Source organism: Anopheles marshallii, chromosome 3 (genome assembly GCF_943734725.1).
Source record: "Anopheles marshallii chromosome 3, idAnoMarsDA_429_01, whole genome shotgun sequence".
NCBI lineage: Eukaryota > Metazoa > Arthropoda > Insecta > Diptera > Culicidae > Anopheles > Anopheles marshallii.
In genome coordinates, this window is record NC_071327.1 from 78580164 (window position 1) to 78602066 (window position 21903).

At 44.2% G+C, this 21903-nt stretch overlaps 1 protein-coding gene across 1 annotated transcript in view; it reads left to right on the forward strand.

The window, feature by feature from the left end:
- The window catches only part of LOC128713190 (sodium-coupled monocarboxylate transporter 1), a 34804-nt gene extending 14340 nt beyond the window's left edge, over positions 1 to 20464 (forward strand). Inside the window, 8 exon segments of the mRNA XM_053808051.1 lie at positions 1343 to 1458; positions 3605 to 3768; positions 4608 to 4803; positions 9253 to 9375; positions 16289 to 16436; positions 18464 to 18747; positions 20153 to 20400; positions 20403 to 20464. Of these exon segments, the coding sequence (XP_053664026.1) occupies positions 1343 to 1458; positions 3605 to 3768; positions 4608 to 4803; positions 9253 to 9375; positions 16289 to 16436; positions 18464 to 18747; positions 20153 to 20400; positions 20403 to 20464 (1341 nt within the window).
- The last annotated feature ends 1439 nt before the right edge of the window (positions 20465 to 21903 follow it).

Genomic DNA, 21903 nt, shown 5'->3' on the forward strand with positions numbered 1-21903 from the left:
ACTCATTCATTACACCAGCTGTCGCGAATGAAATTTTTCGTCGATCCATCTCATGCCGGGTTCGTTCGCTGTTTGAACACCCCGAGGGCATCACTTTTGTCCGAATGTCCCGCACACTGGGTGGAATCTATGAAAAATGGAAATCACCGAAAAACCAACCCCCGGCCACCCCACCTCGAACCGCCTCCAGCACCGGTTAGATTAACGGAAGTTACGCTTAAAAAGGATTTGTGAAAATCAAACCACTCACCATCGGCGAGCCGGTTAGACGGAGTGGAAGTAATGGGAAAACGAAATTGAAACGTGATTTAGAAAGTTTTATTGTTTGCCACGGTTACTTCGCCCGATCGTTGGTGATGATGGATATGGTGACGGTACAACGGATGAGAGAGACGGAAGGAGAGAAGAAGAGTGAGTAGCCGAGTTGTCCGCTAGAACCCATTTCCCATTCCCGAATGGGCCGTCGAAACATTTCGTCCGAAAAAGTGATAGGCGCTCGCGTCCGGAATGTCTCCCGAAGTGTGGCGGACAATGTCAATTTTTCTTTTCTACTTTGGCCTGTTGTTGGAAAATGGCTGACACCAGTGTGGACTTTTCATTGTTTTTCTGTAAGTGTGTGTGTGTTACACTATTATTATCTGAATGAACTCGTGGCGCTCTGGTGGAACGTTTGGGTAGGTTGATGTATGGTAGGAAGTCCACCCGGTCCCGGTGGACGGTTGCTTCCTAATTGAATGCTTTCACTTCCGTTCGGGAAAAATTTAGACAAAGAGCTTACGCCTTTTACGGGATGATGAGTCGGAGGGTGATGCACGAGGGGATGGCAGATGTTGCCGAAAGAGGAAAGAGAAAAAGAGTAAGAGATATCATTTATCATTTCGGTGCAATGTTTACCAAAAAACCCCGTGTTGCCAAAACTTGGCCCAGATTGTCCGGAACAGCTTATTTGAACATTGTTAAAAAGCGAATGGCGGATGGGCAGCAAATTCCACGAGCCCATAAATGGAAGCCTTGAAACGGGCCGCTGGTGTGTGGGTGTGGAGGTGGGGAGATGTCTTATCGCTGGCATGAAGTTTTTGGGGGGAAATGCCGGAAAAGGATTGTCTAGTTAATCTATGCTCGCCCGATTTCGTGCTCATCGAATCAAAAAACTGTCACCAGCACTTTCTTGTATTTATGTTTCGAATCGTTTTTCATCCATTGGATTGGGTGGGTTGCAATGGGGGAAGCGGAAGGAGAAGCTTGGATTAAATGTGAATGACGCTCCGCTTACACGAAAGCTTTTTCAGCGTAAACTGTATCGATTTTATAATACTTTTTAATACATCCTTTTCTTTTGCAGGCTATGGTGTTGCTACTGTCGCTCATACTAATACTCGCACTCGGTACGCACTACTCGGCCGCACTGCCCGAAGTGTTTAGCCGTGCCGAGGAACACGGAAGGATTGAATTTTTCAAGTAAGTTTCACATTTAATTAAAATTTTGCATTGTTCTTTTCTCGCTGACTTTTTTGTTGCGGCTGTTGTAGACGGACACGGTTAAGTGTGGTCCCAGTGCAACTGCATAAACCAGAAGGGAGAAAGTGTGTAGATGAACAATGTCGGGTTTGTTTTTTCTTGTTTGTGTGGTTTGTGGCTAGAAGTATGCAATCACTTTATAAAGTGCAAGTGAAAGCTTACGGGATACGAGTTTGCATCAGTATGCATAAAACCCTATAGGTGTATGCAATTGGTATGGTGTGATTCGTTTGAAGCAATAAATGTTTTTTTTTAATTTACAAGAAAGAATATTGACCAAATTTAGTACAAAAGCTTAAAAAATAATGCAAAGTTATTTTAATTCGCAATAGTATCATAATCTCACAAACACATACTACTCTTATGCTAACCCCATCGAAAATGTTGTTAAAGCAAGTGTTCGGCATCGCTCGGCTAACCTTGGTGTTTCATTTATTACATTTTTCCCGCTCTCGCTTTTTCTTATGCGAAAAGCATTCCTTCCGTCCGACCCGTGTACCACCCGGTCCGGTCTGGCACTAACGTGCCTACCCACTACTTGAAGGTTTTTACCCATTGTGGGTGAAAATTTTATCAACGCACCTAGCACCCGCCATTCCTTCCTACCACCGGATGGGCATCATGTTTTATGCAAGCAATTGTTGTTTCTTGTTGCTCTCGGTTGGTGCACTCACGTACGGCATCTCAGCAGTTTTCCGCTGCCGCTGTGGTGTATTTGTTTTTATTTAATATTTCCTCCGGTGAATTCGGCACTGCCTGTGTCCCCGACGGTATCGCGCACTGTCGCAGCCGATCGCATCACCCGAATTGCGCGCGGACACATTTTCATCGTCATAGTCGTCTGCTGTCGTCGTTCATCGTCAACTTCACGGGACGGTGGCCATGGTGAGCAAGAGAGCGTACAGGAATGTCGTATACGAGCAAAGCCGCTTGAAAGCTGTGTGTGGAAGTTCATAAATATTAATTATGCACATAATTTGCTGTTTTTCGCTGTATGTGTTTGTGTGAACGACCATGCGTCTCCATCGGTTTGGACTCTGTTGGGATCCGTTTGGTACACTCGCAATAGGCGATCTGATTGAAACAACGATAAACAGGCTAGCGAAAGCCCTGGAGGCGGTGCCAAATTATAGGATATTTCGTGCATGGTTCTGAAGCGGCGAAAAAAAAGGCGATTGTCCATCAAAATCACTTCAGAGATGAGTTGGAGCAACATTAAACGCGGACGTCGGAGCGGACCAGTGGTAGAACTCTGCGGGCATCTATGTCAATCGATGCAAGACACAGTCGATTCTTTTATTTATAAACGATGGTTGTATTATTATTAATGACTCAATTACATTTGCGAATGGGGGAAAAGTTATCATGGGTCTGGGTTTTGTTAATAACAAATAGCTCTCTTAAGGAAATCACTTGTTTTTAACTTTGTGTTCGTTTTCTTCATTTTAACACGCGTTTCATAAACTTTCACTCTTTCACTCATAAACAATCACTAAAATGTTAATTGAATTATGTTAATTGTATTTTCTTGGTTTTTGAAATGTCACCAATGTTGCTTATGTTTCGTGATTTTGTTTCTTCTCTTTTCATGATTTCACTTTCACCCTCAACAAACAATTGCTGCTTAATGGATCGTTTTGGATCGATTTTGGGCTGTTTATCGTACTTCAACATCTTCTCGTTTCGTCAAACCTGATGTTCATCGCAAAACCACCACTACCACCACGGAACGTGTTCGTAACCCGTGCCGTACGCCGCTACGACAATGTTGTTTTTGGCTGTTGCGAACGATTGAAAACAAACCCCGCGATGGTGCAACTTGATGGCGAAACAAAACAAAACAAACAAACAAAAAATCAATCTCGCCGACTGTGGAACTTGTATGGGCACAACATACTTCGAATGCTCCAATCCCGATACATGCGTGATGGATTGTGACGGCAACGAATCTTCATGGTGCTGTGCCGTTTTTTGGTTTTTACTCTATTTCTCTCTTGCTATTGCTCGTGGTCCATCCTTTCATCATGCAAAAACACACGTCAACGCCTCACGACGGGACGCACTCATTCATCCGCCGGTTCGACAGCTTCGATCCCAATCCGACAACCCGTCATTCGGTGTTTTCCGTCATCATCGGTGGCTTTTTCTACTGGACCTCGATGTTCTGCACCAATCAGGCGTCCGTTCAAAAATGCATGTCATTAAAATCGTTGAAAACGGCCAAACTTGCACTCTATTTCTCGCTGATCGGTAAGTGCTGATGGTTCTATTTTCTCTGCATTTCGTTGTTACCGAACGGATGGTCATCAACGGTCGAATCATTTTTTTTTTCTCTACGACTGGGAAACTCTCGCTTTTGATTTGTGACTACGCGCTGTTGTTGAGCAGTTTGAAGTTTGTTTTTCGATGAATCTCAGTATCTGTACATATACTGCAACACCGCACATGTTGACTGTAGGTCCGGTTGAATCGGTTTTACATTTGCTCATCAATGGTTGTTGGGAAGCCCATCAACAGAACGAGTAGTGCTTCGAAAAAAGAAATTGTTTAATTTAAAAGCAAAAAAAAAAAAACATTACAAAAAACAACAGAAAACAAACACACGGACCAAACATACCAACGAACAAACTTTTCAAAACTTCCTCCGGTCTCGAACGATCAGTGTTGTGGTCAGCATAGATACGTTACCCGTCGTAGGTACCCAACCGTTGGTGTATTTGACCAAAGTTAATTAAATGTTAGAAGGACAGCTCGAAATAAAATTTTGTTGTTTGTTTGCAGTTGTTTACCGACAACTAATCGTGTCGTTCGGAATTCGCTCCGGGTTCCCGGTTCGATCCGGTCTGGGCAAACGCATAAGTCAATCTAATTGATATGTTTTCGAAAATGGAAACCGTTCGATTAGTTTTGTGTTTGGTGCTTTCCTTCTCATATTGCCTGCCTTCCTTCCGCTACGGTGTGTTATTTTTGCTGGCTTACTTTAATTTCATTTCCCCGTACCGGACGGAAGGGATTAGGGGAGGGATTGGGTGTTTGTTTTCTTTTGCGCGGGGTTTGTTGCTTATTCATACATTTCCGTCCACTTGCAGGATTGATTGCGGTGTTTTTGATGAACTTCTACACGGGATTGATGACTTTTGCCCACTATTCCGACTGTGACCCGCTGGCGGCGGGCCAGATCACGGCCAAGGATCAACTGCTACCGTTCTACGTGATGGATGTGTTCGGACATATCAAATGCATGACGGGCATATTTGTGGCCGGAATATTTGCGGCAAGCTTGGGGTAAGTGAAGCTTTTGCTCTTAAAAATCTTCTAATAATGGTTTGACGTTTTAAACCAATGAAGTACGAGTGTGGTTTTTGATAGTCATATAGCATATAAAGCCATTCCAATGGTTGTTTCGTCTGATTGTCTGTCTTCCCAGATTGTTAAGTGTGGCAAAAGGGTCTACAATTATTTTAAAAAAAATGAATATTAGTATAATTTAGTAAAACTGTATGAATTGACAACCACAGTTATGAAATATTTCCAGGGCAGCCCGTTAAGGATGTTATCGGGCAACCCGTTAAGGATGTTATCGGGCAGCCCTTTAAGGATGTTATCGGGCAGCCCGTTAAGGATGTTATCGGGCAGCTCGTTAAGGATGTTATCGGGCAGCTCGTTAAAGATGTTATCGGGCAGCCCGTTAAGGATGTTATCGGGCAGCCCGTTAAGGATGTTATCGGGCAGCCCGTTAAGGATGTTATCGGGCAGCCCGTTAAGGATGTTATCGGGCAGCCCGTTAAGGATGTTATCGGGCAGCCCGTTAAGGATGTTATCGGGCAGCCCGTTAACGATGTTATCGGGCAGCCCGTTAACGATGTTATCGGGCGACCCCATCCATCCACTCTTTTAGCTTCGTATCATTTGATGAACCTCGTACCAGCCCCCAGAAACTGTAATTTCTGAAATTAGATCACGACCACCCTCTCGGGGTAATTAGGGGCTCCAACTGCCATTGCGCCCAGGGCCTCCAAGGGGATTAAAGCACCACTGACTCTCACCATGGCTAGAGTGTTGGTCAGCAAGCTTGCTGCATGATTGAAAAATGTATTGAATTGCATACCTTTGGGCGCTTTGCATCGTCAAACGAAATTCAACGTTAAGCTGTCACCGAAACCGCGTACAATAAGTCTCTACTTTCCATTTTATTATTCTAAAACACGCAGATCAAGAATATTTTGAAGTTATTCGCTAATAAATCCCAGCTCGATTGATTGATAGCAACCCCTAAGCGCTCCATGTTATTCCGTTTCATAGGAATGTACGAATCTGATATTGCAGTTAATAACCGCAGCTGGAACAGTCCAGGCAGGAAGGCATTTAATGGTGAATGAAAATATGCACGACAACATGCGGTATGCTGTAGACACTTCTCGAATGATGGTTTTTGCCACCGCTCGAGGAAGTGAACCGATATGGGTTAATTATCGCCAGTGGAGTGCAAAAATACCTTGTAGCAATTCGATTTACGAAATGCTAAATGTTTGGGCAAACATGTCTCTCTCGTTGTTGCATACATTGGCACCAGAGGTTGGTGTATTACCATGATTTTGCCACCTGTGAAGGCGAGACTAGTGAAGCAGGGGATCGGATGAAAACCACGATCACGATTGGTGGTTTACTAGTGAAGGTAGATCGCCGAGGTCAGGAATTTTGGTTCGGTGCTATCGATGGAACCACCAGCATTCGATGGTCTGCATTCCATTCAGTCGCTGAGTTTTAGCTAATTGAAATGCATTGATGGTTGCTGATGGACGTTGTTGGAATAATCAAATCAAGGCATCAATTTGCCGGCCCTTGCTTTAGCACTTGACCCATCTGGGACCGATGATTTTTTGGTTTAATTTGTATTTTCACGGTTTTAAAACGAATACGTTATCAGATGCCCTGAAGCGAGGTTATTATCAGATGTTAATCGGATATTGTATTTTGTAACTGTATGGAGCTAGTTTTCCAAATAGGATAGCTTATTAAAAATAGTTTAAATATTCGACTAACCTGAACCGTTTAGTCCAAGATTTGAATGCCGTTTCGTGATTGTTAATCCAATCGCTCCAATCATTCTGCGGCTAAAATCTTCAATTAATATGCCCCACATTCCAGAGTGCAAAAGCGTTAGCTCACTTTTCTCCTCGTTAGCTTTCTGTTCGGCAATTACGACTGATATTGACGAATATCGATAATGGGACGCATTAAATCAGCAACAGAAGCCCGTAGTGACGGGTTTTTGGTGTAGGGCGATGGTAGCAGGCAATTTGGAGAGCACCAACCGGAGGGAAGTGTAAATGTCTGCCGCTGAGAGCTCAGGCATCTGCCACAGCAGACGTAGCAACGAAAACGGCATTACATTAGGTCACTGATGGCCGTTCACTAATCATCGCTACTAAGCCATCCCCGGAGTGCTACTGCAATGGTTCCTTCTTTCCAGAAGGAGCTCCCCATCCCCAGCACGAAGCTTCCGGGAAAGCTTTTTGGAGGGGTTCGATAGCGATGCGGAAGCCCCACGATCATGGCTGCCGCTAGTGGAATGTGTGTCTGTTTTTGTTTTCTTCCGGGCAGCTGTAGATTGAGACACTAATCTTAGGCGAATGGTCGTTTGATGAACGCGTTTCGAGAGTCGGCTTTTGCCCGGTCATCCGGGTGTACAGCAAAAAAGGTAGAAACAGGCAAAGGTTTGATAAGTTTTTAATAGACCCGATTAATCAACTTTACGATCATCCATAAAAGTATGGCATCCGGTTTGCTGGCGGTGGTACACGGGTCGGACTCGTACCGCCATCATAGAAGGTGGTATTTGTTTTCTCCCTCTGCCCTTCAAATAATGGTGCTTTATTGCAGCCGTTTGGCTTTGTGCTGTGCCTTCGTCATTCACCGACGGTCCATCATAATGTGGGCGAGCGTGTGTTAGCTTTCGGTTCGCGTGGCTTTCGTTTACGGCTGTTAAAATTGGATTGATTTTGAGGTGGAGTAAAAGTAAAATGTCTTAAGAAATTAAACTTTCCACCAGTACGGGGTCGTGTTACGATATTCGGCGGCATCAAAAGTGTGGGCTTGAAAGGATCATGGAACACGGCCACGTGCACTGACCTTTTTTTTCTCGAAAGCGCCGCACGGCAGTGTATTCAGAACATCGTCCAGGGGTACAAAAGCAATAAAAACCCTGCAATAGAGGACGCATTTCTTGTTAATCATTAGGGTTGGCTTTTTTTATTGTGGACTCAACAATATGCGGTCCTGAAAACTGGGGAATAAATAGCGAAATATGTTTTGTGGCTGCTGCCTGTTGCAGACACTTTCTTCAAATGAACGATTTGAACTTGTCAGAAATTTGGGTTTAAACCATTTTACTTTCGTATTGCTGATTGAATTTCGGTGGAAAATTGAATTATTCAACTCGGTGACAAAATATTAAAGGTGTAAAAGTAAAATATAGAAGATTATGGTAGTTATGCAAGTTTGATTCAAATTTTGAAGTTAAAATTTCTTAGCCAAACCAAAAGTTTAAACTCTAAATGTTAAACTATTAAATTTAGATTAAATCTGCACCCAACAATCGCTTCAGGCTTCTTAATTTTTACTTCGCAGGCTTCGTTTTTTAAGACCAAGACTGTACACATTACCAAATGCTTCGAAAGCAGTGCATTTTTGTTTTGTTTTTAAGCACAAATGTTCCTCAATGCACTAAAGAGAAGACTCGTTCGAGCCGAAAGTCTTTGCTGCACAAAGACTTCAAATTTGATTGTCAGAACACAAGCCAGCGAATGAGTACTACGAGTTCCTTCCGGTGACTAAACGCCCGTCGCTATGTGTTTCCCTGTTGCTTTGCGAGGGCAGCTTCCTTATGGCCTCTGGTGTGAAGTGTCTTATGCCTTCTTTTCCGCTCTCCTTTTCTTAGCGAGTCCGAACAGTCGTGTGGTGGAATAAAATTAACATTCTAATAAAATTCTGCCTGTCTCGTGCTCGGTCTCTCGATAACTTTTGCCTAACGAGCTGACGTCGGAGTCGGAGACGCACGCCTTTGCCCGGCAACTGCTTTTTTCGGTGCATCATCATTAGACTGGTGTGGTGTGTGTGTGTGTGTGTGTGCGAGTGAAGCCACACGAACAGAGCAAACTGAAATTGAAACAGTTGCCTCGGGATTCGCCTTTAGGGTTCTCTGTTTTTTCTTCTCGAACAGAGCTCCTCGGAAGTCGTCGTGGTCGTGAAACTTCCTTTTCGCATTATCACTTGCCACAATGCTGCTGCGGCGAGTGGGTCGGAATGATGTCGACGCTTCGACCGCTCTGTAGCGCCTTGTCTTTTATGTTGTTATAATAATTACATTCGTATTTGGAGGGCCCCGGAACCACGGTTGGCACGTCTGTTTTCGTGCTGGATGCGAGTGTTAAGAAACAGTGAGCTCAACATTTTACCTTCGTCCCGAACCGCAACCGAATGCCATTTGGCACCGTTCCTTTGCACGGGGGAACGGAGGATCTTAAAACCCTTGAAGAATTCGGTTCCAATTAAGTGCCTCACATTGAAGCAATTTCCAGTACAATTAAGACTGCGGGGCCCCGGCGGCTGCACACCGATCGAGCGTAGAACACTCGCGGCCCTGCAAGGACGAGCACACGAAGCACGGTGTGGGGTTGAGGGACAGATTTCAATGCGCTTCTTATGGTTGTGTGTTTTCTACTCTCTTTGCAGCACCGTGGCAGCGGCACTGAACTCGCTGGCGGCGGTCACATCCGAGGATCTGCTCGAGTCCGGTATGGAGATAAAGATCCCGGACGGGAAGGGTGCACTGTACGCGAAGTGGATGTCCCTGGGGTAAGTAGTAGATGGCGTAATTTCGTTGTACGATTATGACCTTTTCACATGTTGATACGTTTGCCGCGAGATTGGCGCACCCGCTTTATGTGCTTTATGTACGACGGGACTTATGAATTTGTCTCCTGCTGATGGGTTGGGTGTGTTCAACTGGTGCTGTTGGATGGGATTTTATTTTTCACGGTGGTTTTCAGTTTGTTCAATAATGCATTCGTCCGAAAGATGTCATTGAGATACACTTGGCAGCTGAAATAATTGGTGGGTTTTATGGACTTTTTTGTTAAATGGAGTAATTCATCTAACGGACAATAACTTTTAACAAATGTTTGAACATTTTACAAGAAAAAACAAATCAAAGTAAAACAACATTCCTCAAGTCGTTGGCGGAACGTGACAGAAGGTCACGGAATTGAAGTCAAATATCTTTTCCACCGGTTCTTTATTCACTGGTAGCAGATCAATGCCCCCGTCCCTCTGCCCTCCGCCTCCTACACACCCAGCCCTTGAACTAGCCCTAGTAATAGGAAAATAGATGACCGTCGTAAAAATCGGGTGGCAAAATTGTGGGTCACCTGCTTCCCCTGCGCCACCACGAAGGAAAGTTGACTTTTTTTTTGACAGCTTTTCTCACCCTGCCACTGTGTCCTGCGTGTTTATCGATTCTTTCCGCATGTCGAATTACATCGTTTTGCCACCCCGGACATGTGTGGTACCGTTTCCTCTAGATTAACCACCATCACACACGCAACGGAAAGGGTGATGTTAGTTGGGGGTGATGGTTGGGAAAATAAACTGTGTGCCAACTGTGAGCGAGGGATGGAACCGAACTTCCGGTGTCAGGCAGGCCACCGATGTCAAATGGTTATGACCGGCTCTGCTCCTGTGCCTGTGCCAGTGTCCCTCATACGCACGCACATGGTTTGAGTCAAACCGTTTTGTCGTGTTTGCCCTTTTTTCCGTCGAAGGGTAATTTATGACCTGTTACCCATAGACCCGGGACATTCAACATGGCTCAGTGTTGTTCCCGCTTACATGATGCGCATCTTGAGTTTGGGGCTTTTTTTTCCTCTCGGTTTTATAATACATTTGCTATACTTTTTTACCTCCACTTATCTCATTCATCTTATCACGGAGGGGCCGACATGTGTGTGTGTGAGTGAGAGAAATCGAGAAATCGAATGAAAACATCCAGTTCATTACAAGCAGCCTTGAAAGGGGGGTCAGGGGTTTTTTTTCCTCACTGACCCCAAATCGAGCGTGTGCGTTTTTGCTGTGCTTTTACGATCGATTTTGACAGGCGAAAAATAATGGCTTACAATCCGACAATCGCTTGTCCGGTTCTTGTTTTCGCCACAAATGTTTTGTTTTTTCACCGATACCGACCGATCGACGATGTACGTTTTGCGCCAGTTACGGGCGTTACGGGGCATGAGTTTTGTTTGGTTTGGTGATGTGCCGGGCTCACTAATCCCCTTTGCCACTATTCATCTGTGTTTTGGTGATTGTATGGAGCACCATGTTTCGTGATGTAGCAGAACATGCATTTGTTTTTCCTAGATATGGCACAAGATTACCACTGCACGGTGCTCGTTTAAGTTTACGCGAAACCAACCCAGTTAGATTTAATGTTTTGTACTAAAAATTAATTCTCCACCAGGGCGAGTTCGAACACCACCGAGGTGCTCACATCGCCATCGACCGTACCGTGTTTTGGGAGCGTGTGTGTGTGTGTGTCATACCGGCTCCGGAAGGGTGGGAAAAACTATATTGGATATTGGATTTTTCACGCTGCTCGGAAAAACAAAGCCAAAAACCAAAAAAAAAAATGTCGAACCTGCCATACTGCAGCCTCAAGCGTGATGTGCAAGGAAAGAAAGTGTCGAGTGGGAAGTAAAAGAAAAAAAAATGTAAGAACCAGATTTGGCAGAAATGAAATGCATCGGAAAATATCGAAATCTATAAACGAGATAACCGTTTGCTGCCCACACGCTACACACTACATCCGGCTGCGCCGAGCCAATGGTGCTGAAGATTTGAAAGTACTGGCTGGGAGGGGAAAAAAATCGCCCGGTGCCATTCGGCGATACACTGGCAAAAGGTCCGTAATTCTCCGGTGCCGTGGAGTTCGTGGTGGCGTTTCTGACGTTGTTGATCGAAACAGATTTTCACTCGATTCCGATGTGCATCCGCAAGCTGGCAGGTGGGGTTGGATGAACCTGGAGAAATGAACCCTATCTATCTCGCCTTATCTGTGTGCCTGTGTCCGCCGAGGATGCCGCGAGGAGGACAATTTCACTTCAATTGTAGCAGTTGCAGCGTGTCGTGGAAATTTTTGCGCAAAAAAAGATAACGCATTACGGGAGCGAGTGTTTCGGGTGGTAAGGCAAGCATGGGGACCTTTTTTTCCGAATCGGTCCAGTTTTCAGCACTAGATTCGATAGTGTGTATGTGTGTGAGTTTTTTTCCCATCCAAAATCATTCGTTTACCGCGGCCTGCGCGTTGGTCCGCGTTCTAATGGAAAGCTATAAAATCTCGAATCTTTCTCGCCCCATTTGACGTAAGGCTATTCCGTACGCGAACGACACGAGCTGTTCATGGCGGTAGGTTTGTTTTAAGGGATGCCACCACCAGAACATCCGGTTCTAGAGTGCGCCAAAGAGGAACATATCCCTGCAGTACTTAAACAAAAGAGTTCGGTAATATAGAAACACTTCAACTGATAGCTCCAAATGTCCAAACGACTGTGTATGGGACTGGCCATATGAGTGTTAGTGTATGTGTGTATGTGTGTGTGAAAAGCGAAAGATTAATCCTGTTGTTTTTAAAAATTGGATTTTTTTCGCCCATTTCCGTGAACGAAGCAATGCTCGGTTATCGGCAATCGGCCAAGTTTGATTCCGGTCGACCGGGCACGTTTTTGGCCAGGGTTGGGGCAGTTTTGTTATCCGGTTTATTTTTTTTCTGTGAGGTTTGCTGTGACCACAGTGGGCGGCACCCCGATATTCAAAACAAGCAATAAAATGGAAGGCCTCGAATGGCAAATGGCCATATTTTGGGGACGTAAGGTAGAGTCGGAAGTTCTCGCTCCTTTAATAAAACAGGGGCGGCTAGTTTCGCGAAGAAACCGGTTACCATCAGGCAGCGCACTGAAACGGATGTAATTGGATTTTCGCTCGATTTCACCTTTAACCTGTTTGAAATTTCATCTCACGGTCGAGTTGGGAGCCTCCATCTCCGGCTTACTGCCCGCTGACGTAAGCAGTACGAAACACTGTTGACGGGTTTTGTTCTGTTTTTTTTTTCCCCGGGGGTGATTTGCTTGATTTGTCATTTCGATTGGCCACGTGCTTTTTAGCGCCTTTTTGTTTGCCTTTCGATTGTGATTGCGTTTGAATTATTTGCTGCCCCGATCGTGGTGGAACAGGTGCGCCCAGCAAAACAGGGGGATGGGCAGATGCCACCTTCCTAACAAGTGGATGCGGGTTCACCCGGTTCGGGATCCTTCTGTTCATCCGTTGCGAGGTGAAGACATTACGCTATCCCCCTCGACGTTCGATGGTTGTCCGCTTAAGTAGTTTACCTTGCCGGTTCGGTTGGAATGTTTGAAATTCATGACAGCATCACCGGCAGGCAGCAGGAAAAGGCTATTTAATTTGTACTTTCTTACGGCACATTTCGAACGGTTCTATCTTTGGCTGCTGCTGAAGTTTTAACAAGGACAGGCCTACCGTAAGGGAGTGGCAGTGTTGCGTGTGGAATTTGTGATTCGTAAAGTCGTTAGTGGAAAAATTAGCTGAATTGTTTACGTTTTCCATAAAACGAACGAAGGAACGGTTACGGTCGAATCGTAAATCTACCATAACGATTGTTTCCGTGCCGGAGATGAGTTTATTGCAGATCGATAGATTATTAGTTTATCTATTTATTGCAGTTATTACGGTCATGGCATGTATTGTCAAACTTACAACAGATTAACTTTAAGAAATCTTTATTATATATTTTTATATAATACAAATCGATGTATAAGCTTGTTGTTGCAATGGTAATTTGGCATTACTTGTTGACATTGACATTTTAAGTTACACATTGAGTTACCCTTTTCTTTGACTTTAAGCCAAATTATCTCCTGAATGTATGCAATACGCTACACTTTACTTCGAATAAAGGCATCATTGTAATCATTTCACTAACGCCCAAAGTTATGCTTTTAATGTGATTTAGTGTAAAATACGGCCAAGTTAATTGTATAACAATGTCAAATAAAAGTTTTTAGAGCTAATTTTGCCGGGAAGAGCTTTTACTTTTAAATATCCAAAGTTACGTTTAATAGAATCAGGCATTTTGTCCCATTAGCAATCGTATGACCGTATGACTCTCAGAATTTGTTTGACTTTTCAGCAAACGGTGCTGCAAATGTAATTGACTTAGTTCGAACCGTAATAAGGTTCACATTTTAGCCGTAGGGTGTGGTTTGAAGGATGTTTTAGCATTTATCATGTCGCATTCATTATCATCTGAGTCTATCAGCAGAGAGTACATTTACTGGTTACGATGATACACCTCTTGTTAGACTTATGTCTACGCTCAATATAATATGAAGAAAACGATTTCCGATTTAGTGTGTTCCGTATGTGTTTTCCTGCCTGTTCAAACGAACGTTTTCCTTTGTCCCATTAGACACCCGTGCCCTGAAGGAGGATGTAGCAAACTGTTTATCCTAGGACGTGTTTGAACGTTCTGGTGCCGATGCGGTTTACCTTTCATGCTATCAATACTCTTCTTGTACATCTACATCTACATCTACTACACACACACACACAAACAGAGAGCCGAAATAAATACACTCTGTATATTTAGCTACGGTTATTGGCAGGAATAAGATTTCCTGCCAACTTTTGCCTCCCTTTCGGTGCAGATTTGCACGCGCTCTCCCAATTTATCCTGTTTTCAATTCGTGTGACAGCACGTGCAAGCTTCAACCACGTTGTGGAGTTGTGCAGTGTGTTATGATAACTAATAAAAAAACCGTCCTCGAGGAAGAGAGAGAGAGCAAAGTCAATGAGGCGGAACTAAACACGAAGTTCTGCCAATGAACCGTAAGAGAAACGTACACCAACTCCCGATGGCTGGATTATGATCCTAATATTCCATTTCCCGGAAGCCGCAATCGTTCCCCAGGTGTGGTCGCTTTCCGTTCGATTCCCAGCTTTGCCGTACTCCTGTTGCTCGCCTTCAAGCAATCAACCATTCCGAATAGATTCGTTTCGTCTTGCGCCTGGCAATGGTAAATAATAAGTCTGTGACGCTATACGGCACACGGCTGCTAGTTTTGCACGCGGTCCGATATCAACACGGTTGCGTCACGCATCGCCGTCAAAGCTTCACTGTACCGTATCGCCCAGCACTGTCTCAACTGCTCCGTGCTTCTCCGTCTCCGATACGGTGGCGGCTCAGGATGGAGTAGAATTTGCCGTTCCTTCTGTAGCTATTTGCAACCATAACAGCTACTTTATCACGTTCACCAACTGACATTTAGTAACGATTTTCTTGGGTGAATTGTTGTTTGAATTGAGTTGCAGAAAGCTGTAGGATATTTGCCGGAGTGAGGCCTAGGTTTGCCCGTGCTTATCAGTACATACAGCTCTCAGGCAGGTGCACAAGTTTTTCGGAGGAAAAAAAAACCGACGGGAAAAATAAAACATCCGAGAATTGTTGATCTATTGGCGGCGGTTTGTTTTCGTTGCGTTGAGACGTTAGTGCCTTTCAAGTGCCGGCGTCTAGAATATTGGATCCCGCACAGCCTTGCCAACGGAGGCTGCGTCGGCTCACCAACATGATGGGAAATCGAAGCTCGAGTTCTGAGATTTATAGCGCGTGCAATAGATTTTTTCTTTCGCCTCGCCGTGTGCTTCGTCCACTTTATCCGGTGCGTATATTTCTTCGGTTGGAAATGTCGGGTAGAAAGGGAAGGGATTCCGTTTCGCCTTCAACCGTGATCATGGCGGTGGATTAAATAGTTCCTGCTGCTGGCATGCGATATACGGAAGCACTTGAAGCTTGTTCGTCTGTGACTAAGAAGCGCTAGCCAAAAATCCCGATCGACCGCTGCTGCCCTTTCTTCGCTTTTCTCAGCTCTGCGCAAAGGAATAGAAGCTCAGCTTTGTGGCTCCGTTTTGTGGCAGTTTTAGGATATCAGCCAGAGTTTTGGGCACTTTTTTATTGGTTGCGTTCCGAATTTTGAAATAGGTATCAGGGTAGCGTTTTCGTTATTTATCAACGCAAACCGCTGGAAGCACCGAATAGGAAGAGTAATATAGCTCGTTTTGGGGCAAATGTGTAGCTGGAAGTTGGGATTGAAATAAAAACACATAATGGATGGTGCGTGTTTTGTGCGGGTTTTCGAAGCAAAGAAAAAAAAAAGGATCACCTGCCCGAATGGTTCCACGTAGAAGCATTATTCGTATCAACGGCCCTAGCTGTACCGATTCGGGCCATAAGCGATGCTACGGTGTGGAATTTCGATCTGATTGACTGCAAAAGTTGAAGGGTTGAGGATTTTATTGGATGATTAAGCTTCGAGTAGATCTCTGGTGAAACAGTGTGAAATATTGCTTAAAAATACACTGAATGGTTGGTGCGAGGCGATGAACAATGGCGTCATTGTGCTGTCCTGGAAAACATTATTATAACTAGCAAAGATATATCAAAGATGTTTTCCATGCATTTCTCGTACTTTCTTTTATGTATTGCCAATGCCGCGGAACATCTGGTATTATGCATTTTCTTCGATTGCATTTTACCTTGTACTCCAAAGACCAGGGAAGGTGTTTCCAGTCAGCCTGTACTCTTATTTTATTATACAGATCTATCGGTATTCACACTATATTCACATTGCTTCCCTTTACTTCACAGCTTCGGATTGGTTTCGTTCGGTTTGGTATTCGTGGTGGAACGACTCGGTGGCATTCTGCAGGCCACCCTTACACTGAACGGGCTGATCGGTGGCGTCACGCTTGGACTGTTCAGTCTTGGCATCTTTTTCCGACGAGCAAACAGTAAGGTACGTAAATGTGTTTCCTCCATTATTTATTGCCAAGTAAAGTGAATTAAAAAGTGATTTAAATACCGCACACATTGCACACGCCCGGCCAGAAGATTAGACACCCGTTTCATCATCGCGCTTATTAGTGTACTTCTTAATGAGTTTTAAGGGCACGCACCATGGTACGAATAGGGAAAGAAAAGGTGAAAAACAATTACAATACAATAATGAGCCTGTTTGTGTGGCATTAGCTGCACAGTGGACGTGGCACTGTGACACGAGTTGGGTTAGGAAATTGTTATCTCTCCGGGTGAGAGCGGCGCGAAACGGCAGTAGGCGTGAGGTTTGGGCAACCATTTACAAATGCTTTTCACGCTCGAAAGGCGACAAAATTGAATTGAAACTCAATTTAAGTTGTTTAACAGCGTACGACACCCGACACGGTGTGACGATCTTTAACGAATTCAACCCTCCGTATCCACTGGCGAAAGTGTCCAGAAGTGGGGTGCCAAAGCTGAGCAAGCGTTCTAATTCGTGCAATATGATTATGGGTGGTTATGTGTCGGCTCCATCGCTGGCACTCCCACCTTCCTTCCCAGTGTGTGTGCGCTAGTGATTACGCAGCGAGGATTAGATGGCAAACAGTGGCACGGGACGCACGAAAAGCTGAACGAAAAACACTCCACTTTATCCGATTAATCTCATTGAAGTGAAGTTAAATGAGCTTTTTATTGTGTCCCCGGTTTCGCTTGACTTCATGCACACGTACGCATACTGGTTTGAGGTTTGTTGTTCACATACACGTACACAAATCGGAAGAAAAGATGCTTCTATCCATCCTTGGTTCGCATTGTCGTGTGGAGCGTTCTTGGGAGGTACCCAAGAGCCCTGGCTGTGGTGTTGGTCGCCGTCAACAAGAGCGATGAGCGTGAGGGAAAGCCAGCATCAAATCCCACCGTCAACATGGTAAACATACACACGCAGGAGCTGCAAGATGTGACAATGCGTGTTACGTTGCTGCTGACTTCACCCACGACCGGATGATGATGACGATGATGATGAAAAGGATCATCGCTGTTTACACTGATACCGTTGATCAAGACGTACTCGGCTGTGCTGGCATCATTTTATCGGCGAGGTGTAAATGGGAAAGAAATGACATATCTCCTTGACGCCCACTCAAAACGCAACGCTGTGTGATGGGTGTCTTGGGATGTGAGTATGGGCAAAAGCAAAGAAAAGGAAAATCTTTCCCTCGCTAAGATGAATGAGAGGTGGTGATAGGTTTGCTTTACGTTTTTTTTTGCCTGCCTCTTGAACAGAGCAGTAATTCTGCTGCAACAACAAACCGTTCTACCTGTGCGTCGTTCACGTTTTCCATACACATACACACACACACACGCAAGTGGGCAAGTGGAAATTGAAAATATGAAAATTTGATTACCTGGTAATATACCAGTTTTGTGGCGCAATCGCTACAAGATGAGCTTATTATGGATCATTTCTACAGCGCGTTCCTCGTTCGGCGCTACGTTAAGCCCAGATTTCATGGGCAAGCTCGCACAGTGTGGCTTCGGGTGCGTCCCCTAGGTGCGATACTAGCCTTGGGGGTGAATAGTTGCCCACTTGAATGGGACTATGCAACCCGGATGCGGGTGGCACTCGGTGTGTATGTGTGTGGTTGCACTACCAAACGGTGCGGTTAACAGCTTTCATCAAGGGCTTTCGTTGTGATGGATCGTTGTTGTGTAGATTACCGGTACGAGAGGTATTTCAGAATGGCGATTGAACTGTAATCATACCATTGTGAATCTGTTCTTCCCTTGTAAGCCAAATTCCAACCATTTTAAGTACGGTGAATTACATAGTAACTGATAGAATCCTGCTGGTTCGAATATTGTACCAAATTTCAAATTCAAAAATCTTGAAGTGGATGTTTTTAAGTAGATTATTCTCGTTTAAAAGCAAATTAATGTTCAATTGTGTAAAAATATTGGATTAGTTTTGTTTAATGACCCATCATCTGTCTCTTTCCTCACCAACAGGGTGCGCTTCTCGGTGGAATCCTATCGCTAGTGCTGGTCATTGTGGTGGGAGTGTTGGCACAGGTGAACAATGAAGAAACACCACCACTGCCCTCATCGGTGGACGGTTGTAATGCGACGATCCCGCTAAACCACGAAGGATTCGCATACGAAATAGCGCCATCCGATGGTTCGGTTAGCTTGGCGCTGCAGAGCCAAGGACATGAAGCTTTTGAGCAGCTTTTATCGATCGCCACTAGGGACGGTTGGAGCGATGCAGGAGAGTTGGAGAATCATTTCTACAGGTAAGTTTCGATTTAATCAAAAGTTCATACTTCCATGCAAATATTTATCAACTTTATAAATTACGGGAAAGCGTTATTTTTTAACGTACTTGACGGGTTTCCATTCTGAAATATAGCTTAAATCAATCCATTACCAACTGTGCAGTTCCAACATAAGTATACTCGAGTGTCGAAATCAATTCGTAACAAAACTGTTGCAGCTGTCTACAATGAATCCATCGGTAAAGCGAACCCAGTTAAAAAATTGTACCAAAACAGTTAGCTGTTAGGTGTTATTTTCTCTCCAACCTTTCAATTGCATATGTGTAACTTTTTCACCCGCATTCAGTGTGGGTTTCATGGAAAGCAAATTAAAAAGGCAGAAATTGAAACAACCAGTTCCGGTTACCGGGTTTGAAAAATAGCTATTGAAATCAGTGATACTAATGGGAAAAAAAATCATATAATTGTATCTGTGCTTTTCAATCCATACATTGGAATGGATGAATCGGAATTGTGGATGAATTAATGTATAAAGCTGCCTAAATGTATGCAATGCACATTGCACAATCAAACTGTTTGACTTAAACTGCTACCGTAAGGTATTTTTTGTGGGTTTGCTATGGAATGTTGCAATGGGCAGAATCAATGTACTCTTTTTTAGCGTTTTCGTCATAGAACAGCGAAATATTAATTATTATTATTGCAATTGCATTCTTTACTATTTGTTGTAGTTTCTTTTTTTATACTTAAACACGCCAATAATTGAATCTAAACATAATACTTTCACACTCAAATTTTGCCAATAGAATGCAAAAATGTTGTTCATCTGGCCAAGTTTCTATGAGATAATTCTGGGGAAATGGACTAAAAAAGATACTCCAAAGTTGAATGCAACGGAACTGTTTTGCTCTAGTTGTACCTTTTACCTTGCACCGGTCGATAGTGACCGATGGCTGACAGAATGAAGACAGCGAGCACCATTTGATTGGAGTTCATGCGGGGCGCTGCGTTGGAAACGGAAGTTAATTGAGAGTAAACACGAACCCGCTCTGCATGGGATCCATTTTTTCGACGTTCGCGTCGCGTCGCGGTTAGTTGCTAAACCTCTCCAGAAGGCACAAGTGGGCAAAGAAAAGTGTTTGCTCTGTTCGATACGCTGCCGTTGGGGCAGGTTTAAAACCCTCCACGATGGGAATCCTTTGGTAAACAATCATTTGCCCAGGTATCTCACTCTGTTAGCTCCGGATGGAGGTGAGGTAAAACAGCATCAATCAGCTTATCTTTTCTGCTCCCATAATGGATCTAAATGTTGCAGAAGATACGTGTTTATGTTATGTATACCGACTAAACATGGTCTATTGAGTAGTGTATGATTCTTCTTTTTATAACTGTATCTTCTCTCTTTGTATTCCGCTGTTCGCAGACTGTCCAATGACGATGCTGCAGCTTCCTTGCAGAGTGATGTGATAAAAGCATCCACCAGACAGGAGGATTCAACCGATAGTTCGTCCTCATGGTTTGCGGCCGTATACGGAATCAGCTACATGTGGTACAGTTGCCTCGGGACATTACTGACGGTGATCTTCGGCTTACTCATCTCGCTATTCACATCGGACAATTCCTGCAGTTGCTGGAACCGGTCTACCGTTGATACGGTTCTACCCACCAGTAACAGTGCGGTACCCTCCAAGGAATCAATCCAACCTGCTGTCGACAGTGGAGCTGGCAAACGTAGCAAACTCAGCGTTGGTTCGATGGCCCCGCTAGCGCTGATGATGGGCACATCGGTAAAGCACAGCACTGCCGGTGGTTCAAGTTACCCGAAGTCAAAGGAAATTCTTGCGCACGAGGCAAGCATTGGTTCCAGTGTCGCGAGCTTATACTCCATCGACCAGCAGACGATTACCTCCGAGCTTGACGGTTCGTACACGGAGGAAGATAGGAAGGAAGACCAGTTGCGAACAGTGGCGCTTGGGTCAGAAGGATGGACGAATCGTGGAGGTATCAGCGGATACTCCACTTTTTCAACGACACCATCTTCGATGAAGGTGGAAAGTGAACGATTTTAATTATGAATTTCTAAAGCTTCCATTTCCGTACGAAAGGCATTCCCAATCAGTTGGGAGCAAGCGGTACCTAAGGTAGTGATAGATATTTTCGTTCAATAATTTTTCATCCATCGAAAGGAAATGAGACTATATCTATCGGGAGATAGATTCTCTTCTCAGGTGTCCTCTATTATGTAAGGTAGGGTTTTCCAATCGATACTCGAAATTGTGGGACATATGTAATGCTGTTGGCAGAACTGCGCACGTATTTATTCACCATTGCGCTTTATGAGTGACGTTCCACTTCATCACAAGCTCGAAACCGAGGCACGTTTTACCTTAGCCTAGATTGCTATTTTGTTTGTTAAAAGTTAGTGCACCCGGCTTCCCGACGCTCAGTATTTATCATTTTGACTTTATGTACCCTGCAACAGTCGGGGAAGCAGGGTAATGAAAATGTTTAGCTCGTACGTACCGACGATGGAGATGTTGAATCTGATCTGTTGCAGCTGTTTAACTTGTTTGTATGTATGCACGGCAGGATTGCATACTTTCGGGCGGAAATAAAACATCGGCCAACTGCCGGATATTTGTTTTCCAGAAAGCACGACGAATCCCTGTTGAAGGCTGATTGATCGTTTAATTAAGCTTTTCGTTAGGAGCTTTAGGATACACACACTCACACATACATACATACACTCCATTTGGTGCATGCAATATTAAGCGCATGCAAATTGAAAGAAATGCTTCCGTTTGCTAATATCCGGCACCATTCCTGACGGCGGGCTTAGACGAGTGTGGAAACGAAGATTAAAATTTCTTCATTTCCATGTAACAAAACGGCATCGGTTCGTTCCACCGGTAGTATTAGAATCGCTTATCGATACATTTATCATTGCCGAGCTATCAGCGACGGATTTCGCACAGCTTAATCACCGCAGTTAGGCTATAATTGATTCATGATCGATTCGTTTAATCCGATTGAATAGACAGATCGTTTCATAATGTTTGGTTTTTTTTCGGTACATTGTTTCACGCAAAACAACGCAATCGTTCGTAAAATTATTCCATTCTTACCGTTTTTCCAACAACAGACACTCAAACCATCATGCTTTAAATCCATCAT